The sequence below is a fragment of the Odocoileus virginianus genome, chromosome 23, assembly GCF_023699985.2.
Source record: "Odocoileus virginianus isolate 20LAN1187 ecotype Illinois chromosome 23, Ovbor_1.2, whole genome shotgun sequence".
Lineage (NCBI taxonomy): Eukaryota > Metazoa > Chordata > Mammalia > Artiodactyla > Cervidae > Odocoileus > Odocoileus virginianus.
In genome coordinates, this window is record NC_069696.1 from 43,655,498 (window position 1) to 43,676,374 (window position 20,877).

Genomic DNA, 20,877 nt, shown 5'->3' on the forward strand with positions numbered 1-20,877 from the left:
AGTGGGTATGACCCAAGGAGAAAGAGATGGGTGATAGGTGGAAAATGAATTAATACTAAGGATTAAGATCCTTGAGGAAGTTTAAGTGGGCTTTGCTTTGGGTAAAAGCAGAGACATTAGTTCTGGCCTATGCCCGGCCCACAGAGCATGGGAACACATGGAGGCAGGTTGGAGGAGTGCGCGTTGTGAGAGGCAGAAGAGTTGATGTCTGGTTGCCTCTTTTTACAGAGAGATTTAGAATGGGAGAAAGGGAGTGCAGCAGGAGGGGTAGGAAGCGGGGGAGTGAAACTAATTTTGAGGAGTAGGGACGTGAACAAACAAGAAAGTATGTAAGAAAGTTTAGCAGAGTTGAGTAGCCATTTGTGCTTTGTGGCCATTAGTGTAAAATGCTTTGTGTAAATTCAATACTGTAAAACAATTATCCTTCAATTAAATAAGTAAAAACTTTTGTCAGTACACTAGCAAACCAGAGGCAGTTGTGGTTATAGAAATACATTTGTAGCTTAGTCTAACTAGAAAAGTTTAAACTAAAAAAATCCACATTCATGGTCAAACATGCAGTATACCAGCTTTATTTTCCTTTAAACCAAATCCTAGTCCATTACTTTTTAGCCATGAAACTCTGCTTTTTTCCATTCTTGCATTCTTAACCCAGATCATCCTACAAGTAAAATTTTAGATACTCAAAATCAACAACGTAGCAGGGGGAGATACCCTTACATAAAACACTAGAGTCAAATTTCATTTCCTCTGTGGAAAAAAAGGCTCTAACAACAAATTACATTATTTCCTTTAAACAATTTATGTATAAATTCATTTCTGTGGCAGAATGCAATTAGCTGCCAAATAAATATGATGACGCAGAAGACTTGAAGTGAGCTCAAATCACACAGCTTGGTAAATCAAGCATACAGGCAGCACTACAGCAGCAGAATGAAGGACTAATTATTGAGTAGTCCCCTTTGTTTCTGGACATAGACTGGAGAGGTTGCGACTGACACTAATTCAAGCATTCGCTGGAAAGGTTGTGACTGACACTATTTCAAGCATTATGGGAAACTCAACTAACATTGGAGGTTAGCTTGTTCCATATTTGTACAAAGGGGATACAGATACTTTCTTCCTAAGGGCCTCATACTGATTTAATAAGAGAATTTATGGACCATACCCAATAGGTAAGTAAGTGCCCGGTAAGTATCAGTTTTCTTCCTTCTTCCAGTTGGTTCCCTTCCCTTTGAATCATTTCTGGCCAGTAAGCAGTCTTAAGTTGGTTCCACATCAGCTTAGGACACAGAAGTGCCCTCCTTACTTTATAATTCCTCCATCAATTCCCGAAGTTTAACAGTGCACAAGAACCACCTGCAGAGGTTGTTAAACTGCAGTCTCGAATTCCACCCTGCAGAGATTCAGGAAGTTGCTGTTAAACCTAAAAATTTGCATGTCTGATATTTATTAGAGTTGTTTAAAATATATGTGGACTTGATTGTTGGCATCATAATTCATATTTGGAGATGTTCTGTCATGTTTGTGCGTTAGTACCGAAAAATTTAAAAACTGGCTACAGTGCTTTCTGATTTGCTATATAACTAAAATTTTAAGAATACCCCGTTTTAAAATTCCCTTTATTTCCTTAGATCTTTATGAAACAGTTCATCTTTTGCAGATCATAGTGCTTTATTAAACATATTCATGTATTCTTTTCCCATTTCTTTTAACACAAAAAATTTACTCAATCATCAGTAATTTTCATCTGACATTTCACTAAGTACAGGATTCATGATGTCAACATTATTAGATCAGTCATTCTAGTGGGTCTCACAAGTTTATCCTCATTATGCCAAATACCCACTCAAAAGATAAGGTGAATAACAGATGCCTCCAGGTGTATACAACAACCTCAGTTTCTTGAAGTTAGCTAGTACTGTTCAACAGGTCAGATTGCTAGTCTACAAAAATAAACTGGAAAAGACTCGTGTACAGCTTTACATATCAAATGGCAAGTTCATTTCAACAAGAACCTCTACAACTAACTGTTCATTTGTACAAGTTCTCTGCTATCATTGCAAAGCCTCTCCTGAACAAAGTTATAAGTTTAAAATTTAAAATAAGCTTGATGAAATAAAATGTACCAGGTGGCTTTTCTGTAGCAGAAATTAATTACAACCATTTTTTCTCAAGCAATTTTAAAGACAAGCCAAGTTGAAAATAAATATTCAAGCACACAGTAAACTAAAGTCTATATGTAGAAATTCAGGTACAAAGCACAGCAGAGCCTATGACGACAATTTAGAAATATAAACTAGCAACAAAGCAATAATTTCTTTCAAATAACAGGAAAAAGTTCTCCAATACCATTATTGAGATCATTTAGTGTTTATTAATTTCAGAGTTTTTTTAAAATCCTGTTTCTAATTATATTTGATCGCAATATACCAACAGATACCTCCCTGGTGGCTCAGAGAGTAAAGCATCTGCCTACAATGCGGGAGACCTGGGTTCAATCCCTGGATCAGGAAGATCTCCCAGAGAAGGTAATGGCAACCCACTCCCAGTATTCTTGCCTGGAAAATCCAAATCGAAGGAGGAGCCTGGTAGGCTGCAGTCCACGGGTCACAAAGAGTTGGACACGACTGAGCGGCTTCACGTTCTTTCTTTATGCCGACAGATGAATCATACTGGATGAAGCAAATGGCAGCTAAATTTCTGGCTAGCTCCCTAATGACGCTCCAGATTTGTACATGGTAGAAAGGCTCAGGAAACTGGGTTTGCATAAATCCCTGCTGGTACTTATAAAAGCTTTTAAAAGTTAAGTTTTGTTCTTATCCATTTGTTGATCCACATCATTAATGTAAAACTCTTAAGGGTTTGCAAACCAACACTTAAGCTTTGGGTGTTGGGAGTGATTTAAGTTCTCAGGAGTGCTATTTTGACTTACTGACTTAAGAGTATCACCTCCTTTCTTCCCCTTGCTCATTAAAAAAAAAAAAGTGAAGAATGGTAGCAAATTTCCAAACTTAAAAAAAATTAAGATTTTTCAACCTTGGATTAAAGCCTTAATTAAGAGATATGCTGAACATATATTACACTTTAAAATTTTTTATGAAACTGAGCATGAAACAAAGATGAATTCCAGCTAAGTCATACTCTTTTAGAATGAATGAGACATGATGAGACGTTATTAAGATATGACACGCTTATCATCCGTAACCAAAAAATTCAATTCCCTGCCTGAAGTTGATGTGGAAAATGATACAAAAGTCTACTGCTGCTTTAAAGGACTGTAAGATAACATTTTAAAAGCCTGTCAAACATTGATAGCACTTATCAATATACTTAATCTTCAGCATTAATCTGTGGAGCCCATTCCATTCAATTTAAGTCACATATCCATAGTTGCTTTTACTGTGTTTTTTAAAAGGGGTACTGCTAATAATTTAAGCCATCCTTGTGCCAGGTGGCACAAGTGGTTAAGAATCCGTCTGCCAAGCAGGAGACATGGGTTTGCTCCCTGTGTTGGGAAGATCCCCTGGAATAGGAAATCACAACCCACTTCAGTATTCTTGCCTGAAAAATTCCATGGACAAAGGAACTTGATGGATTATAGTCCATGGAGTCACAAAGAGTTGGGCACAACGAGTATGTAAGCACGTGAGACAAAATAGATGTGAAGAATTCTTTTTATATCTTGTATGCTTCAGATAATTCTTAAGAACTTAAAATGATTTATGTGTTCCTCCCTAATATGAAACTCTTTCAACATAGCTTCTGACCAGCAAAGAAATGTTCCTTAGGCACTGTAAGGTTTATTAATGATGGAGCATGAACCCAGGTTGAAGTGCACAATTTGGTATAACTACTGACAGTTAACAAGCACTATCTTATCTGCTGAGAGCAAGAAATGCCTTTACCCCACTAATCCTGAGATTCTTGAGGGAAAACTAATTTCACAAACAACTTTTGAAAGAATCCATATATAATAATAATCCTAAGAACCGCATATATTCAGGGTATTAGAAAAGATGTTTTCTTTTGTAAGGCATCAATGATTAAATTAATATAATGCATGTCTAATACAAGATGGTTAATACTCACAAAACCATGAATCTTTTCTTTTAACCTTCTCTAGTTCCTGCTACTTTTACCACCTTAAATAATAAAAGAATGCCTCTTGGTCTAATCAACTATGGTTATTAAAAAAACTAATTAAAACATCTGAAACTATTAGGCACATCAAAGGTACAGTTTATGTAGTTCAAGGTTCCCTTCTTAAGGGGTAGATGAGTTACCTGGCACATTATACATATGGAACTGTAAAGATCATCCACTAAATTCAACTTTCACATTTTTAGTTAAACTGAACGACTTATATAGTAAATATTCAAATACACCATATCTTCAGTTACAACTGAATAAGTGTAACATTTTACCAGATAAAAAGCTGGAATTTAAGTATGAGAAACCTTCATACACTGTGCTAGTATTGGTCTCTTCTCTTTAGACAAAAGCCAGTCAGTCAGTCATCAATACTTTCAACACAGCAGTTAGAAGATAAACGTCCAAAACAGGTGACTTGGTTGTAGTCCATAATTTAGCAATTCAATGCCACTGGCATCATAATGCTGTGGAGAACAACTGTATCTCCATATTTTAGTCAGATTTGTCTTTTTTCTTTCCTGTTAAGGGCACTTTGTTTACAACAGCAGACCCAACAGCTGTGACACCTCCAGCCACAGCAGACACGCCCCCTTTCACCAGCCCTATTCCCATGGAAGGCACAGTTGTAACAGCTGTTTTGGTCACCTCCAGACTCTTTCCACCAATCCAAGCCACGCCACCAATGGTGGCACCAACAGCTCCCTTTGTAACACTGAAGATACCCCCAGTCACACGGGACAGCATGCCTGGTTGCTGTTGTGGGTGATCTTTCATTGAACCTAATGAGAGAAAATATAAGACAGTCAAATATAAGTCTTTATAAAAACAGTACAAATCACTCAGTAGCCTGACTTCCTAACAATCAGGAGATTGTACTGATGAGGTCAACAAAATAAACACAAATCTGATCAAGACAGGAAGAGCTATTCCCTCAAGGTTATAACTGTCCATATTTTTAAAACATCTTGGTCCAATGCTAAGTCTTAGTATCTATGAGAAGAAATGCTTTAAAGACTTGACAACTTTCATAAAACAGAAAACTATTTTAAGTGTTTCCTTGATTTACAGTTTTGTTGCTGTTAATTTTTTAAAAAGCTTTGTTTTATATCCTAAAAGGAGCATGAGAAAAAGATAAATATATTTAGCCCTTATTTCCTTGATAGAATTCAGTCATTATTGAAAAAAGCTTCCTCATTTAAAGCACTGGTTCTCAGGGTGTGGTCTGGAACCCCTGAGTATCCCCAGGACTATTTAAGGGGTTACAAACTGCTTTCAAAGTAATACTAACACATCAATATTAACATGTCTTTTCACTTTCATTCTGTCACCAGTCTACAACAGGATTTTCCAGAAGCTAAATGATGTGCAGTAACACAACAGACTAAACACAGAAGCAACTATGAGAATCTAGCTCTCTTCTATTAATCCAAATATTAAAGAGATCTGCAAAAATTTTAAAACAATGTGAGGAATTCCCTGCTGGTTCAGTGCTTAGGACCCCACCCTTTCAATGCCAAGGGCCTCGGTTCATTCCCTCATTGGGGAACTAAAATCCTGCAAGCCATGGCACTGCCACAAACAAAATGTCACTCTGTTCACAATTTATTTTTCTTTTTTTTTGGAAAATAGTTGTATATTTTTCAAAAAATGTGTTATATTTATATGGGCCTGTTGAATTCTCTTCATAGTAAAATACTTAGTTTCTGTTTTTATTGTTAATATGGCAAGTACCAACAAAGACATAAGCTCTTTGGAATCCTCAAGTTTTGAAAGTAGAAAGCATCCCAAGATGAAATAATTGGAGAATCACTTATTTAAGTATATTTGGGTTTCTATTCTATGCGCTCCTTCATAATGTATTTTAAGAGCTAATACTATATGTAAAAACAGGAAATTTATTCATCACCTACATAAAATCTTTTTTGTAATGAGAAAACCATAGCTATGGTTAATACTTCCACAGCCTCAGTAATTTTTATAGAAGAGAATATGTGATTTAAGCATCTAGTTTGTAAAAACTCTTCATATACTCCCAGAAAAGGAACATCAATATGAGAAATTCAGATTTACTGTCCTGAGTTTTTTGTTTGTTTAATAGAGGCACTCAAATTGGCATGTAACCCAAACTCCAGCATAAAATGACTAGCAGGAAGACGTCATAAAAATTCGCTTCTGCAACCCTCAAATACACAGAGATCTTTTCTCCTTCATAATCTAGTGACTCAGGCAGCAACAACACATGAGCAATGGTGTTGTTATTTTTTTTAATTTCATGAAAAAATACCTGGTAACTATATAAAGTCAGGCTATAACCACTAAAAAGGTATAATCTCACACAAGAAAGGTAAATTCATGGATAAATAGGTTCAACTAAGACCACCAAAGCTACTAAATCGTGGTTATCAGATAACTCTGGGAAACCAACAATATTTAAAAGAGAAAAAATTCTGAAAATAGAGTTTCTTTAAATACACAAGGCACAAATTTACCTTGAGTAACATTTTCTTCTCATTGTTTGGAGAGTTTACATAATTTTACAAGGAAGAAAGCCTCACTGCTTAGTCAAAATAGCTCAGTTATAAAGATACAGCAATAGTTAAATTTATAAAACCAATTTTTTAATTGAAACTTTGAGTAATAAGCATAGTTAATATAAATTTTAAAATAGCTGGAATAAGAGACTTTAAGACACATAAACATTTGAATATATTATAAAATTATGATGGAAAGAATTACATAAGTGGTAATTCTTCTGTAATCAGGATTAGTAACACTAGGAAAAGGGGTGGGGGGGATCTTGACTTGAGGATAAAACATAAAAACCTCATGCTGAATACCTCAATAATATCCTTCTATGCTAAATTTGGTGTACATGCATTTAATGAAGACAATTTTTCTCCATCAAATCAGAAAAATTTTAATACTGTTATCACTGTGCTCTTAATTACCACCATATAAATTATTCACTTTGCAGACTACTTTTGTTTAACAGGTTGCCAATGTAAAGACACTGCTGAGGCTGTTGTCTTCCTTAACAGTCATGCTCCTGGACAGCCTTTATCTCTTTCCTGACATCTTTCTCACAAGTCCTTATTTACTTTCTCATTGAGCCCTAACTTTTGTCTTCAATACTCCAGAGTTCTAGTCCCTAAAAAATAAAGCAAAGAAAACAGCTAGTTGTTTCTGTGTATAGTCGGGACATTCAGGTGTGCATTTAGTGTTTCCAAAGATTTCTGAAGTAAAGATAAGAATAAAATGATTCCTGATGTCACGATTTTCAAACTAAAAAATAAACTAAGCAAACCCCAAGACCATATATTAAAAAAAGAAGTTACCTATTATAACATAGTCAATAACAGTTTAACAAATCTCAAGTGCCTCCTGAATCAAGTTTTTGCAGTCCATCCTTCCTCTGCACCCCACCCAATTCTTTACAAATGAAAGGATGCTCTACTTGTGAAATGGTCTTAGAAGAAGAAAAGAGCAGCAGAAAAATAGATCTTAAACAATAAAACAGTTACATAGTGTCCCTATTCATAATATCTATGCTTTCTTATTAAAAGCTAAAGTGTTTAAGTATTTTTGGAACACATTTGCTGACAAAACAGGTTGTTACTTTAATAAAGACAATCTGAACTTTAATTCACTAGGATGTTTTTTCATTCTTACTGTTACAGATGCGTACTTACCTTCTGGTGGCTCATCGCTAAGGTATGATGGGATTTCTTGTTGATTTTTATCTGTCTGATTCATGATCACCTAAAAAACACACACATTTCAATTTCAACCTCTAAAACTACTCTTATCATATGATTAACACTCAATCAACTTTATTAAGTTGATAAACAACATTTTACTTATTTATTATTATTTTGGCCAAGCTATGCAGCCAGGCATTAAACTGAGACCATGACAATGAAAGCACAGAATCCTAACCACCAACCAGGGAACTCCTGATAAACAACATTTTAAAACACCCATAACAAGACTACTTCACCTTGTTTGTCTCCTACTCTGTGGTATTGAGAAATAGTTGAAAACATAAATTTTAAATCAAGCAAAGACTGGCAGGCATGATACAGGCTCTATGTTGTTACTACAGCTTCAACTTAAATTGAAAATTACTAACTGAAATAAAGTTGAAAGGTGGGAGTCACCAGACAAAAATGTTAAGTGCTTCCTCCTACAGAATATTTTATTTCAAAACAGACCTACAGAAAAGCCTATGTTTAGTCACCAAGTTGTATCTGACTCTACGACCCCATGGGCTGCCGCATGCCAGGCTTCCCAGTTCCTCACTATCTCCCAGAGTTTGCTCAAACCCATGTCCATTGAGTTGATGATGCCATCTAATCATCTCATTCTCTGGTACCCCCTTCTCCTCCTGCCCTCAATCTTTCCCAGTATCAAAGCCTTTTCCAGTGAGTCAGCTCTTCCCATCAAGGGGCCAAAGTATTGGAGCTTCAGCATCAGTCCTCCCAATGAATATTCAGGGTTGATTTCTTTTAGGACTGACTGGTTTGGTCTCTTTGATGTCCAAGGGACTCTCAAAGAGTCTCCTCCAACACCACAGTTCAAAAGCATCCATCATCCTTCAGCTCTCAGCTTGCTTTATGGTTCAATTCTCATATCCATACATGTCTAGTGGAAAAACTATAGCCTTAATTAGACAAACATTTGTCAACAAAGTGATGTCTCTGTTTTTTAATATGCTGTCTAGGTTTGTCATAGCTTTTCTTTCAAGGAGCAAGTGTCTTTTAATTTCATGCCTGCAGTCACTGTCCACAGTGATTTTGGAGTCCAAGAAAATAAAGTCTGTCACTGTTTCCATTGTTTCCCCATCTGTTTGCCATGAAGTAATGGGAGCAGATGACATGATCTTAGTTTTTTGAATGTTGAGTTTTAAGCCAGCTTTTTCACTCTCCTCATTCACCCTCATCAAGAGGCTCTTTAGTTCCTCTTCACTTTCTGCATATCTGGGGTTATTTATATTTCTCCTAGCACACTTGATTCCAGCCTGTGATTCATCCAGCTTGGCATTTCACATGATATACTCTGCATATAAGTTAAATAAGCAGGGTGACAATATACAGCCTTGATTCCTTTCCCAATTTTGTACCAGTCTGTTGTTCCATATGAGTTTTAACTGTTGCTTCTTGACCTAAATAGTTTTCTCAGGAGACTGGTAAGGTGGTCTGGTATTCCCATCTCTTTAAGAATTTTCCAGTTTGTAGTGATCCACACAGTCAAAGGTTTAAAGTAGTCAATGAAGCAGAAGTAGATGTTTTTCTGGAATTCCTTTGCTCTCTCTATGATCCAACACATGTTGGCAATTTGATATCTGGTTCCTTTGCCTTTTCAAAATCCAGCTTATACCTCTGGAAGTACATCTAGTATTCTTTACAGACTACTGGTTAACTATCATTTATTTCACAAGAGACTTAAAGAAAAACTATACTATGAACTAAAAGAAAAAATTCTATCTGAAAATTTTCATAAAAACATGACATTCCTCCATAGAGATGACTGCACCAATCTGAATCACTTAGAGAGGGATTTTGATTATATTGTTATCAGAGCTCTTATAATCAGAAGCGTTCACTAGCAAACTAATACAAAATCTACTATTAAAAATACATTATACTGTGATTATGTCTAAGTACAAGTAATAAGGGAAACTAAGAAATAAAATAAGCTATGTTGGGATGAAAAACATAAACTTTCTTTGCCCAATTTTCTTTACTATCTTAAAATATTTGCTTTAATATTCACTTGACTAAGTAAAGATTTTAAAAAGTCAAGACTGGTCTAAAAGCTTTCTTGCTTGGCCAGAAAACTAGGGTTGTGACCTCAATAGTCAAGTAAGTATTTACTCATCATAAAACCACAGAGCCTAAATTATTAAATCTATAAATATATAATAGAGATTTTAAAGAATATTATAAAATCCTGCCATCTGCAAAACAACATGGATGAACCTTGAGGATAGTATTTTAAGTGAAATAAGTCAGAGAAAGATAAATAGTATATAATCTCAATTATACATGAAATCTAAAAAAGCCAAACTTAAAAATAAGGTGGTTCCAAGGGGCTGGGGGTGTAGAGTTGGGGAAATAACATGTTGGTCAAAGGGTACAAACTTTCCATTATAAGAGGAATAAGTTCTGAGGATCTAATGTACAGCATGATGACTACAGTTAAAAATACTGTATTATATGCTTGAAAGTTGCTAACAGATTTTTTAAAGTTCTCACCATAACAACAACAACAAAGGTAATTATGAGTTAAGGATGTGTTAACTAACCTTAATCTGGTAAACATTTCACAATATATGTGTATCAAGCCATCACATTATACACCTTAGACTTACACAATGCTGTATGTCAATTATATCTCAAGAAAGCTAGGAAAAAAGAATATTGTGAAAACAGTATACTTTAATATGCTGATTAATTGACAGATTGAGTACCTACTATGTGTCATGTTTTATGCATGGGATATAGCTGTGATCAGTACAGACCAAAACTCCGCCATCATGAACACCCCATATTGTCTAGTGGGAAAGACAATAAATATGCAAAAAATATACTGTATACTGGTGGCTCAAACAGTGAAGAATCTGCCTGCAACGCAGGAGAACCAGGTTGAATCCCTGGATTAGGAAGATCCCCTGGAGAAGGAAGTGGCTACCCACTCCAGTATTCCTGCTTGGAGAATTCCATGGACAGAGGAGCCTGGAGGGCTACAGTCCATGGGATGGCAAAGAGTCAGACATGACTGAGCAACTTTCAGTTTCATATTGTGTACCAGACAATGTTACCTGCTGTGGAAAAAAAAGATGAAGGGGAGAGGATGTAATATTTTAACTGAGAGAGTCTTTGAAGGCCTCGTTGTGGTGACATCCCAAAGGAGTTAAGGACACAAGGTACTTCAGTCAAGTGCCCTCAAGGCAGAAAAAACAATAAAAGCAAAGGTCCTGAAGTAGGAGCTTACCACAAACAGGAAGGAACAGCCAGAAAAATGTGGCAGGGGCTGCAGCAAAGGGCAGTAGGAAAGGAGGTCCAAGAGTGAGGTGTGGGAGACACAGTCCCTTACAGGCCAGAGAGGCAATTTATCTTGTAACTCTGAGATGGGGAGCCAGTGAAAGGCGCTGACCAGAGGGGTCATGTGTTCTGAGTTACCCTTTTTAAAGATCATTCTGGCTGTGTGGGGAGAACAAGCAATCAGAAACAAGAACAGAAAAACCTGTTAGTCTCAACCTAGGGTTTTCAGGGTTTACACGTACTGCAGTGTTTATCGGGACTAATGTTAAGGGATCACAGGAGGGTCAGGGAATTCCCTTTTCCTTTATGACTCCTATTGCTTTTAAGTATCAGCTGATCAAATAAAAAGTCATTCATATTTCCTTCTATATGTCAGTAAGCCAGGCAAAACACACTGGTGGCAAATGAGGGTGCTAGAGGTAGCAGTCTGAGAAGTGAGACTCTTCAAAGGTAATTTTTCATTAATTCAACTTGAACTATCTTTAAAACTTAAAGGGTGTGTAACTGCAGCCTCAGCATTCAGCAGCATACACCCTGTGCTTAAATAAATAATTTTTAGTTGCTAATGAAAAGCCTGACTCAGACCACAGATCAGCGCACCTCATCTTATGCTGGTCTCGTTGTCACTTTAATGTATTTCATACACACTTAAGATTTTAAAAGTAACACTGAAGATATGTAATTTCTGACAGCAACAATTAAATATCTGAAAGAGTATCAGCTGATGCATTACTAGGAGTTCCTGACTTGCTTTAATTTTGAAACTCTCTTAAGCCAGAAAGTTAAATTTATTTTCATTCTCATTTTTATATTTCTTTAACTTATCGTCACGTTAAGATCATGAGAATTATACAGCACCGTGTTTAAAGTTTTAGGATCAGAGACCCTGCATTTGAATCCCAACTTGACTATATAAACTATATGGCTGAGGACAAATAACTTCACCAGATCCTTGCAGCTCAGGAAACAGAAATTAAAGATATTCTAGCCCTCACTCTGAAAACACTACTTAACAATTGAAAACAAAAACATGCAGAAACTCCTGGGAGAATGGCCAGGAGTGTGTGTGCCCCTTCTTGAGGAATAACTATTTTGGAGCCACTTTCTTCCCCATTGTTGTAGTTGCTTCAGTCCTGTCCGACTCTTTGCGACCCCATGGACTGTAGCCCGCCAGGCTCTCCTCTGTCCATGGAATTTCCCAGGCAAGAATAATGGAGTGGGTTGCCATTTCCTTCTCCAGGGGATCTTGGACTTGAACCCATATGTCCTGCATTGCAGGTGGATTCTTTACCACTGAGCTACCTGGGATCCCCTCTTTCTTCCCCACTGAACTGTTAATTCCAAAAGGAGAGAGACTTTGTCTGCCTTACTCAGCACTAAACCCAGTATCTGTATACCAGGAGATTATTTGGGTGATCAAGTAATTAATAGATGTCACAATATTCTGTACAGAAATACAAGGATATTATATACACATACACCTTTCATATTTTAGCTGGAGTTATAAAACAGACATGGTAGTAACTACATACATTTTAAAACTGCTTTTCTGTATATATCCCACAAATTCCTACCAAAGGTCTTGTCTTTTCCTCCTAATACAGAATTCCTTTTAAAAAAACAAACAAAACGTAATTTCTTCACATTCATCTACCTTGTAGTTTAAAAAAGAAAAAGACCATCATTTTAAAAGATCAGAGCTGTTTTATTCTATGATAGCATAAAAGACATATGCAAATTCATCTAAATCCTATGAAGTGACTACTTCCTGCCAACAGGCAATGAGGAGCCATCAGCCAAGTAATACTGTCAGATCTGTGTTTTAAGAAGCTAACTAAAGCAAGATCAGGTGGAAGGACAGAGATTAAATACAGCAAGTGGCTACTTTACAGTCTAATGAGATAGAACAGTAGTCTGAACTCTTGTAAATTGTTCTTGTCTAAATAAATGTTTAGACCAAAACCCTAGGAGTCACCCTTGATTTCCTTTAACATTCCCAAAATTGTTGGTAAGTTCTGTTGCCTAAATAAGTCCAAGATACAACTACTACACATCACCTCTTCTGCTACCTCTTTTGACTAAGCCATCACAATCTCTTATTTGGACAACTACAAAGTCTCTTAACCAGCCTCCAAGCTTCCATCTTTGCTCTTCCTTCAGTCTAGCCATGTCATATTCTGCTTAAAACCCTCCAGCTGCTTCCTATTTTGCTCAGAATAAAATCCAGAGTCCTTTCCTTCGCCTTTGAGGGTCAACATCTAATACCTTGATAGCATCTCCTACCATTCTGTTTCTTGCTCACTTCAGCCTGACAACATAGGCTTCTTTGCTAATCTTTTCCTGAAAGGCTCTTCCCCAATACATGTACATGGCTTGATTCCTTACTTCCTTCAGGTCTGTGCAAATGTCCCCTTCTCAGAGGTCTTCCCTGACTACCCTAAGACAGATTAGCACCTTCCTAACTCCTTTCCCTACCATTTTCATCTAACACTGCTCTATTTTCTTCATTGCTTTTACTGTCACTTGATATACATGTTTATTCTGTGTCTCTCCCAATTAGAATGAAAGCTCTATTGTAACAAAGCTTGGTTTTGTTACTGCTTCATTCCCTTCATTCTCAGAGCCTTAATCAATGCTGATTAAGTGGATACTCAAATACTTGAATTTTTTGTGTCAAGTAGAACATAACTTGGGTATTAAGATGAGATAGGAGAATATAGGATATAAAATTTCTAGTGTGAGAAATAGAAATGATGAAGACAGGGGGCAGGAGAGAAGAAACGAATGCTGAGAGAGATGGACTTTTTTTTTTAATGTTTACTTTATTGCAATAAGAACACTTAACCACGAGATCTCCCCTTTAACAAATAAGTGTACACTGACTGTTGACTATGACCTGTTCCTGAAAAGCTATTTGAGATACCTTCAGAGCATCCACAGAAGACATTTAGCAGTCAATTGGACTTAAAGGGCCTGAAACTTAGCATGAAGTCTGAGTTAGAACTGAGGTCCTAAGAATGGTCTGAAGTGACAGCTGAAGTTGCATGGGGTAAGTGGTATGATCAAGGAAAAGTGCAGTAATAGATTGATAAGCTTAACTGGACTGTCCATATTTAAGAAGTGAGCAAAAGAGAAACCAGCAAAAACAAAATATACCTAAAGATAGTCAAATGAGTAGAGTCTCATGGATAGCAAGAGATGAATTCGTAAGCTTCCTAAAGATACATACAACACAGACATTAAAATCATTTATGAAGATCAAATACTATGGGGAACAGTTAATGTTCTGTTTAGAGGATATAAAAGGCATATATCACATGATACTATTTTTTTCAAGTGCACATAAAAGACTGAAGGTAAATATGCATGCTAAGTTGCTTCAGTCATGTCCGACTCTTTGCAACCCTATGGACTGTAGCCTGCCAGCTTCCTCTGTCCATGGGATTCTCCAGGCAAGAATACTAGAATGGGGTTGTCATTTCCTCCTCCAGAGGATCTTCCTGACACAGGGATCAAACCTGCATTTCTTGCATCTCGTGCATTGACAGGAGGGTTCTTTACCACTAGCGCCACCTGGGAAGCCCCAAAGTGCTAACAAAGATTGCCACTACGGAATAGAAATTATACATATGGTGAGGAGGAAGAGATACATAGTATTTCTATAGAGAGAGAAATATATACACTTACCACATATATTTTAATTTTTTACCATAAACATGTATTGATTTTGTAATTAAAGAAAATTATATTTTTAAGTCTTAGAAATCAGTGATATTCACAAAGGATATTTTTAAAGATGACACAGTTCATCTATATAGTTATGTAACTAATAGGGTTTTTATCCTTAAATCAAGTTGATCATCTAAAAAGCAGTGTTCCTGAATCACAAAATACTGACTTGAAGAAAATGACATCACTGAGTTTTATTCATGGTTATGTTCCCTCCCCCTCCCCCACCCCAGTCCTGACAGCACACCAAGACCTCCACTCTTATAGCTCTTTTCCCTGATTTGCAATTTGAAAATCTTATTTATAATTCTTACCATTTTATAGCACATATTTTGGTTGTAAGCTGAAACACAGTATTTGTGGAATAAATGGAATAAAAATATAATTTGTATCCACACTACCTTTAAGCATCACAAGAAAATATGCAAACCAATACATGATCCAAATTTCTGGTTAAAAAAAAAACTTTCAGAGGATTCATGCTCTTCAAATGTACCTCTTGAAGAATAGGCAATGGTATGCCAGGGGCTTCAAGAACCATAGGAGAGACATACCACAAATTCTACTACACAGTAATTCAAAATAGTTTTATTTTTAAATATACACTAACTAAAATGCTAAATGAAAAGTGCTCGGGAATTTTTTAAGACAACTAGACTTCCAATAAATGTCCTTCTTGCCTGTAACTTCTTTTAGGGTGTGGTGTTCAGTCACTAAGTCATGTCCAGCTCACCCTCTGCCGCCCCCTTCTCCTCTTGCCTTCACTCTTTCCCAGCATCAGGAACTTCAGAATATGATTTACCAGCTCTTTTCCCTGCCCAACCACACTCCACCTCCCCTGAGTTTACCCCATTCTTAAATTACATTTACACTTACATTTACTAGTGTTATCAATAGTTACAAACAGGATTACCAATAAATAATACAAAGTCAGAGATGTGCAGGCCAGAACCTGGCTATCTAGACTGAAACAACTTGATTTTGAAAGCCCTAAGAGGCCATAAAGATTGATTTTTGTTTTGTATATATATATTTTAATGTCTACATTTCTTGTACATCACTCATATTAACAGCAAGTATGTAGTATTAAAATTCCTACAGAACACTTTAGGGTAATAAAAATTTTGTAAAAGCTTTTTAAGTATATTTAAGTATATGGAATATATTTTTCTGAATCCAGGACACCACTTTTCCTTATAAAGGTATTTTTGCTAAAATCCTTAACTATCTGTAATACCATCTTTACTTGTTACTCACATAAACCATTCCCAACTTCTACACACATATATGTGCCAGACTTCTGGTGGTATTACCTCTTCATGGATATTATCACTTCATCACTAGGAGAGATACTTTTTATATTACCATCTTGGTCATTATCATCATTACACTTTTATCTCTTAAATATGGAATTGTGAAGACAAATACACCCCTAATATTCTAAAACTGGAAGAGGTAAATAATCTACTTAGTAAAATTTTAAAGTACACACATATAAAGAAGACAAATAACAACTGACAATGAAAGTATTGAAAAGACCATTTTAAAATGTTACCCTTAAACAACATTATTAAATTCTATGCAAACCATCAGCATAAATTCAACATATACTTGGGTCCCTGCTATGTGCCAGGTACCCTGGTTTCATTGTGAAACCAGGTTTCAGTGTGAGTGTGATTAAACACATAGAGGACTGTAAGTCAGAGTTTACAATCCAGTGGTTATATACTTTACCATCATTTATTTAGTTTCATTCAAAAACCAAAAAAATGCTGCTCTATAGGAACTCATAATGCACACAAATTTCTTTTTAAAAAATGTACTTTCCTAAGAAAGGCAATAAAGACAGAAAACAGCCTTTAGATCAGGACAAATAATTTAACTTACTCTAAGGACATAATCAGTTTTACCATGTGGTCCTGACATGTGAATAAACGATTACAGTACTAACTAAAACTGGTCATTTTTTTAAAGAAACTCTGAAATGTGAAAGAGTTCTTTACTGTAGACTGCAATTCATCAGCAGTTCCTTTAAGCATTTTAGGCCAGGGAGAGACAATTCTTGTCCAGTACAACAATATCATAGATGTAACAGCTGGCAAATATATTGAGCAAGGATTTATAACAACACTATTCTCTAGAGGGTAATTTCTTCCAATAATAGAATAAGTAAACAAATGCCTCTAGGAACCCCCTCCCTTTTTTAAAAGAAAACAAATGAATCAGTGTTGTTTACAGATATCTATTATATAAAATTTTTGTTAATAATGAAAAGAAAATCTGAAAATAGTACTCAAATGTGCCTATGGCTCAATACCCCTGTGTACCAAGGGAAGTTAAAAAGCACTAACACATTGTATATGAAGCATAACTACAAAATACAGTGCACGACAGGTTACCTTCAAAGACACTTCAAAAATTTCTTACTAAACAGTAAGTGCCAATTTCCCTATAAGAAAAAGACTATTAGCTAAATTATTAGCTAAAAATGACAATTAGCTAAATTATTAGCTAAAAAAGACAAATTAGCTAAATTATTCTACATATTTTAATATATGTAGAAACTGTGCCATGTTCTCACTCCTATGCTTTAGCTTCTTTGCCAAATAAACAAGGAGTTTAAAAAATATATTTATACAGAGCTTTAGCCCACATACACCAACAAACAGTGTATATTATTCAAACACCAGCTTACTGTTTTTAGGCTTCTCTAGTTAACCAGCTCTCCTCAAGAGGCTCCTTTTAAAAATGGTCCCTGCCCATTAAATCAACAGCAAGTGAACTGCAGGAAATGCACTGAATGTGTCAGGAAAGAAAAAGTAATCTGCCAGTAAAACTTAGACCTAGTGATAAGTAATAACCGACAGTATGGAAATGGCAGTTTGTAAGTGTTGCTCTGAAACAAAACATTAACCAGAATTACAATAACCTATCAAACCAAGTAACCAGCACACCAGTCATTTTCACTAAATTATACTTCATTAGTTCAACAGATAGCTGTGTCCCTACTATGTGTCAGACACTGTTAGACACTGAAGGTTCATTCTGAACAAGCATGTCAAGGCCCTCCTTGCAGGGGTTTTATATATAATCCAGCAAGGTACCTTCAGGAAGTAGCGTAACAACAACAATTCAATGACTGAAACAAGAAAAAGCTAAAGATTTTCCTGGAGTTAAAAAAGAACCACACACAAGATCTAACAATATTCTCTACATAATGGCATATTTTTTACTGCACTTGCTTTCTAGTGTACATTATAACAAAGACTAAAGAAATGAAAGTGAAAAAAATCAAAACAGGATGCATGTAAGTTTATTAAAAGTTACTTCCTTCTTGCTTTAAGAAAACAGACATGAGTACATACACTCAGACATATACCTGTTGATGTTATATCAATATTCCCGGGGAACTCTTTAGAGCACCCACACCAGTGGACGTTTTAAAGATTAAACAACAAATAGCAAATAATCACAGACAGTAAATAAAGTTAGTTTTCATTTGGAATTAGCATAAGTGTTCACAAGGGCAGAATAAATCAAATAAACTCTCCTCCTTCCCTAGGTGTTTCTAAACCTTTCCCAGTGGCCCCTCCCCCGCCCCTCCACCCCTTTGGGCACTAGCAAGTCCTTTTTTTTTCTTTAGCAGAGGGAGTGACGTGGCAGGAGAGGCAGAAAATGACCCTGAAGGCGCACTGGCTGAGGCTGAGCTCAGCACCTCCTCCCTCTGCTCCACGCTGTATACCCAGCAAACCCCACTCCCACAGAGTTCCAGAATTTCTGTCTTCTAACATACAAGAGGCGGTCTGTTTAGGAGAGAGGATCTGATCATAGGTGGGAGCTTGGGGATCCGTCTTGAGGTGCGTGTGCATAGCAGGCACGGTTTTTATTTAGGCTTAGGAGGCACTGATGGCACTCAGGGGTGCTCCAGCGGTCCCCAGTCACCCCCCGGGGCCGTCACACCTCCGTCCATCGCTTCACTTTCAAGCTCAGGTTAGGCGTGGGGGTAGAGCTACCTGGGAAGAGCACCGGGAATGTCCACTGGGGACCAAGGCTCGTGTGGTTGAACCCAAGAGAACAGTTTATCAACAGGTTAGGAGTGAGTGGGGCGGGGAAGCAAGCAGCCCCTCTGCCGCATCCCTCTCCTCTCCCAGGCTGCTGACATCCTCCCACCCCCCATTTTTCCGGCCTGACACCCCAGGAGGTAAGAAGTCAGGAGGAAGCGTACAATGAGGGTCCCAATCTCAAACCCCGGCGGGGGAGTCAGAAAGGAGTAAAGAGGTGGCGGGGGGAGGGTAACCCCGCCAGCTAACCTCCACCCGCCCGCAACACGATCCCGCCCCTCCCCCCTCCCCGTTCAGCAACCCCCCGCCACCATCACCACCAAAAAAGGCTCCGGGCAGCCAAGCCTGGGCAGGGAGGCAGTGAGGTGCAGAAAAGCTAACGGAAAAAGGCAACAGAGAGGAGGGCAGGAAGCCGGGACGGCGCCCCCTACCCTCCCTGACCGACTTACCGCCGGGTCGGGGGCCGGCGCCGGGGCCGGGCGGAGGAGCGGGCAGCACCGAGGAAGGGCGAGGTGGCCTGAGCGGCGGGCACAGCCTCGGGCAGTCGCGGGCTCCGGAGACGCCTCCTCCGGCTGTGGAGCCAGAAGACACGGTTTGCGACGGCGGCCTCTGGCTGCGGACGTGGCGCCGGACGCGACCCGCCCCCTCCACCGCCTCCTCAGCTCCCGCCTCCTCCTACGGCTCGCGCTCCAACGCGCACGCGCACCCGGGGCCCCTCCCGCGCCCACCGGGCACACGCCCACCCGTTTCTCGAACTGCCCGGCTCTCCCAGCAGCCCCCAGCTTGTCGCCTCCCGACGTGCGCACGCGCGCCGCTCCCCAGCTTCAGGCCTACTACAGCCCCTTCGCCCACTGGGTGCAACCGCGAGAACCCCTGGCTGGCCTGCGCGCGCTCCCCCCGCCGGGCCTCCCGCCCCCTTTCCCGCTGCCGTCCAATCAGATCGGGCGAAGGGCGCGGAGCCCTAGGAACGCGTAGTCGGCTGCCCTGCGGCCCTAGCGCCAACGCCTCAGTTGCGCCGGGGATAACGGTCGCTTGAATTCCGAACCTTCGCCCTAAGGAATATGGGACGGTTGCCACTTTCTCCAGTCCTTCGCCTGAGGCCTCGACGTCCCCTTACCAGCTTCCCCTCAGGAGAGTGAATGAGCTGGGCCTGATCGCAGCCCTTCACTTTGGGGCTCCCTAAGAGCCTCTATTTACTCTCCAGGTGACAGGGGTGACGACAGAGACGCTGCTCATTTATTATTTTTTGTTGTTGAGAGACATTGCTCATTTATTATTGTCACTGTTTTTGTTATTTTTATTTGAAATCTCCTCTGCCCCTAGAATTGATCTTGGGAGAACTCGGCTTCGCCGCGGTCATCCACCGCTTACCGCATTGCCGAGGGCGCGCCAGAAGCTGGAAATTGGCAGCAGAGAGTGGGTGTTCAGTAATGAGCAGAGAAGTGAGTTGAAAATTAGAACACCCGGCTTCGCGCTCCTCTCTCGCCACCTGCCGCCTGGCACGGCGCCCCTTGGGGTCTCCCGGCCCTGGCCGAGGCCCTGCTCGCTGTTCTGGAAGGTGTTGAGGGTAGCAGTGAGAGAGCACAGTCTGCTCCTGGTCAGGTGAGGCGTCTCTGCGCTGCCCAGTGAGAGTCGTGACCTCCACCGCACGGATGGTTATCAGGAGGAAAGGGTACCGAACTGGATAAACGGTATCGATTAACTTTTCCTTGCCTCTTTCCACACCTATGAAATAAAGATGACCGTAAGTGCATCAGGGGTTTTTCGAAAGAGAAAAGAGATGGTGGGTGTGAAAGGGGTACCTTTCATACCTAGAATTCCTGTCTAGTTATGAAATCTTTCAGTTTGGTTAGCAAGACAAAAAAATACACCAATGTGTCTTTCAGTTC

General features: G+C 38.7%; 2 protein-coding genes across 5 annotated transcripts in view; one reads left to right on the forward strand and one right to left on the reverse strand.

Moving 5' to 3' along the window:
- Positions 1–2,810, forward strand: part of CRY1 (cryptochrome circadian regulator 1) — a 101,798-nt gene extending 98,988 nt beyond the window's left edge. For all 4 annotated transcript variants that reach the window (XM_070454005.1, XM_070454003.1, XM_070454004.1 and 1 more), the window contains one exon: positions 2,440–2,810. The gene's annotated coding sequence lies outside the window, so the exon portion shown is untranslated. The remainder of the gene's footprint in view (positions 1–2,439) is intronic.
- Positions 557–19,758, reverse strand: TMEM263 (transmembrane protein 263). Its single transcript, XM_020883565.2, has 3 exons — positions 19,438–19,758; positions 7,845–7,914; positions 557–4,934 (listed from the first exon to the last, which is right to left on the reverse strand). The coding sequence occupies exons 2-3, from the start codon at positions 7,906–7,908 to the stop codon at positions 4,648–4,650; spliced, it is 351 nt and encodes a 116-aa protein (XP_020739224.1). The 5' UTR covers positions 7,909–7,914; positions 19,438–19,758; the 3' UTR covers positions 557–4,647.
- Between the last annotated feature and the right edge of the window lie 1,119 nt (positions 19,759–20,877).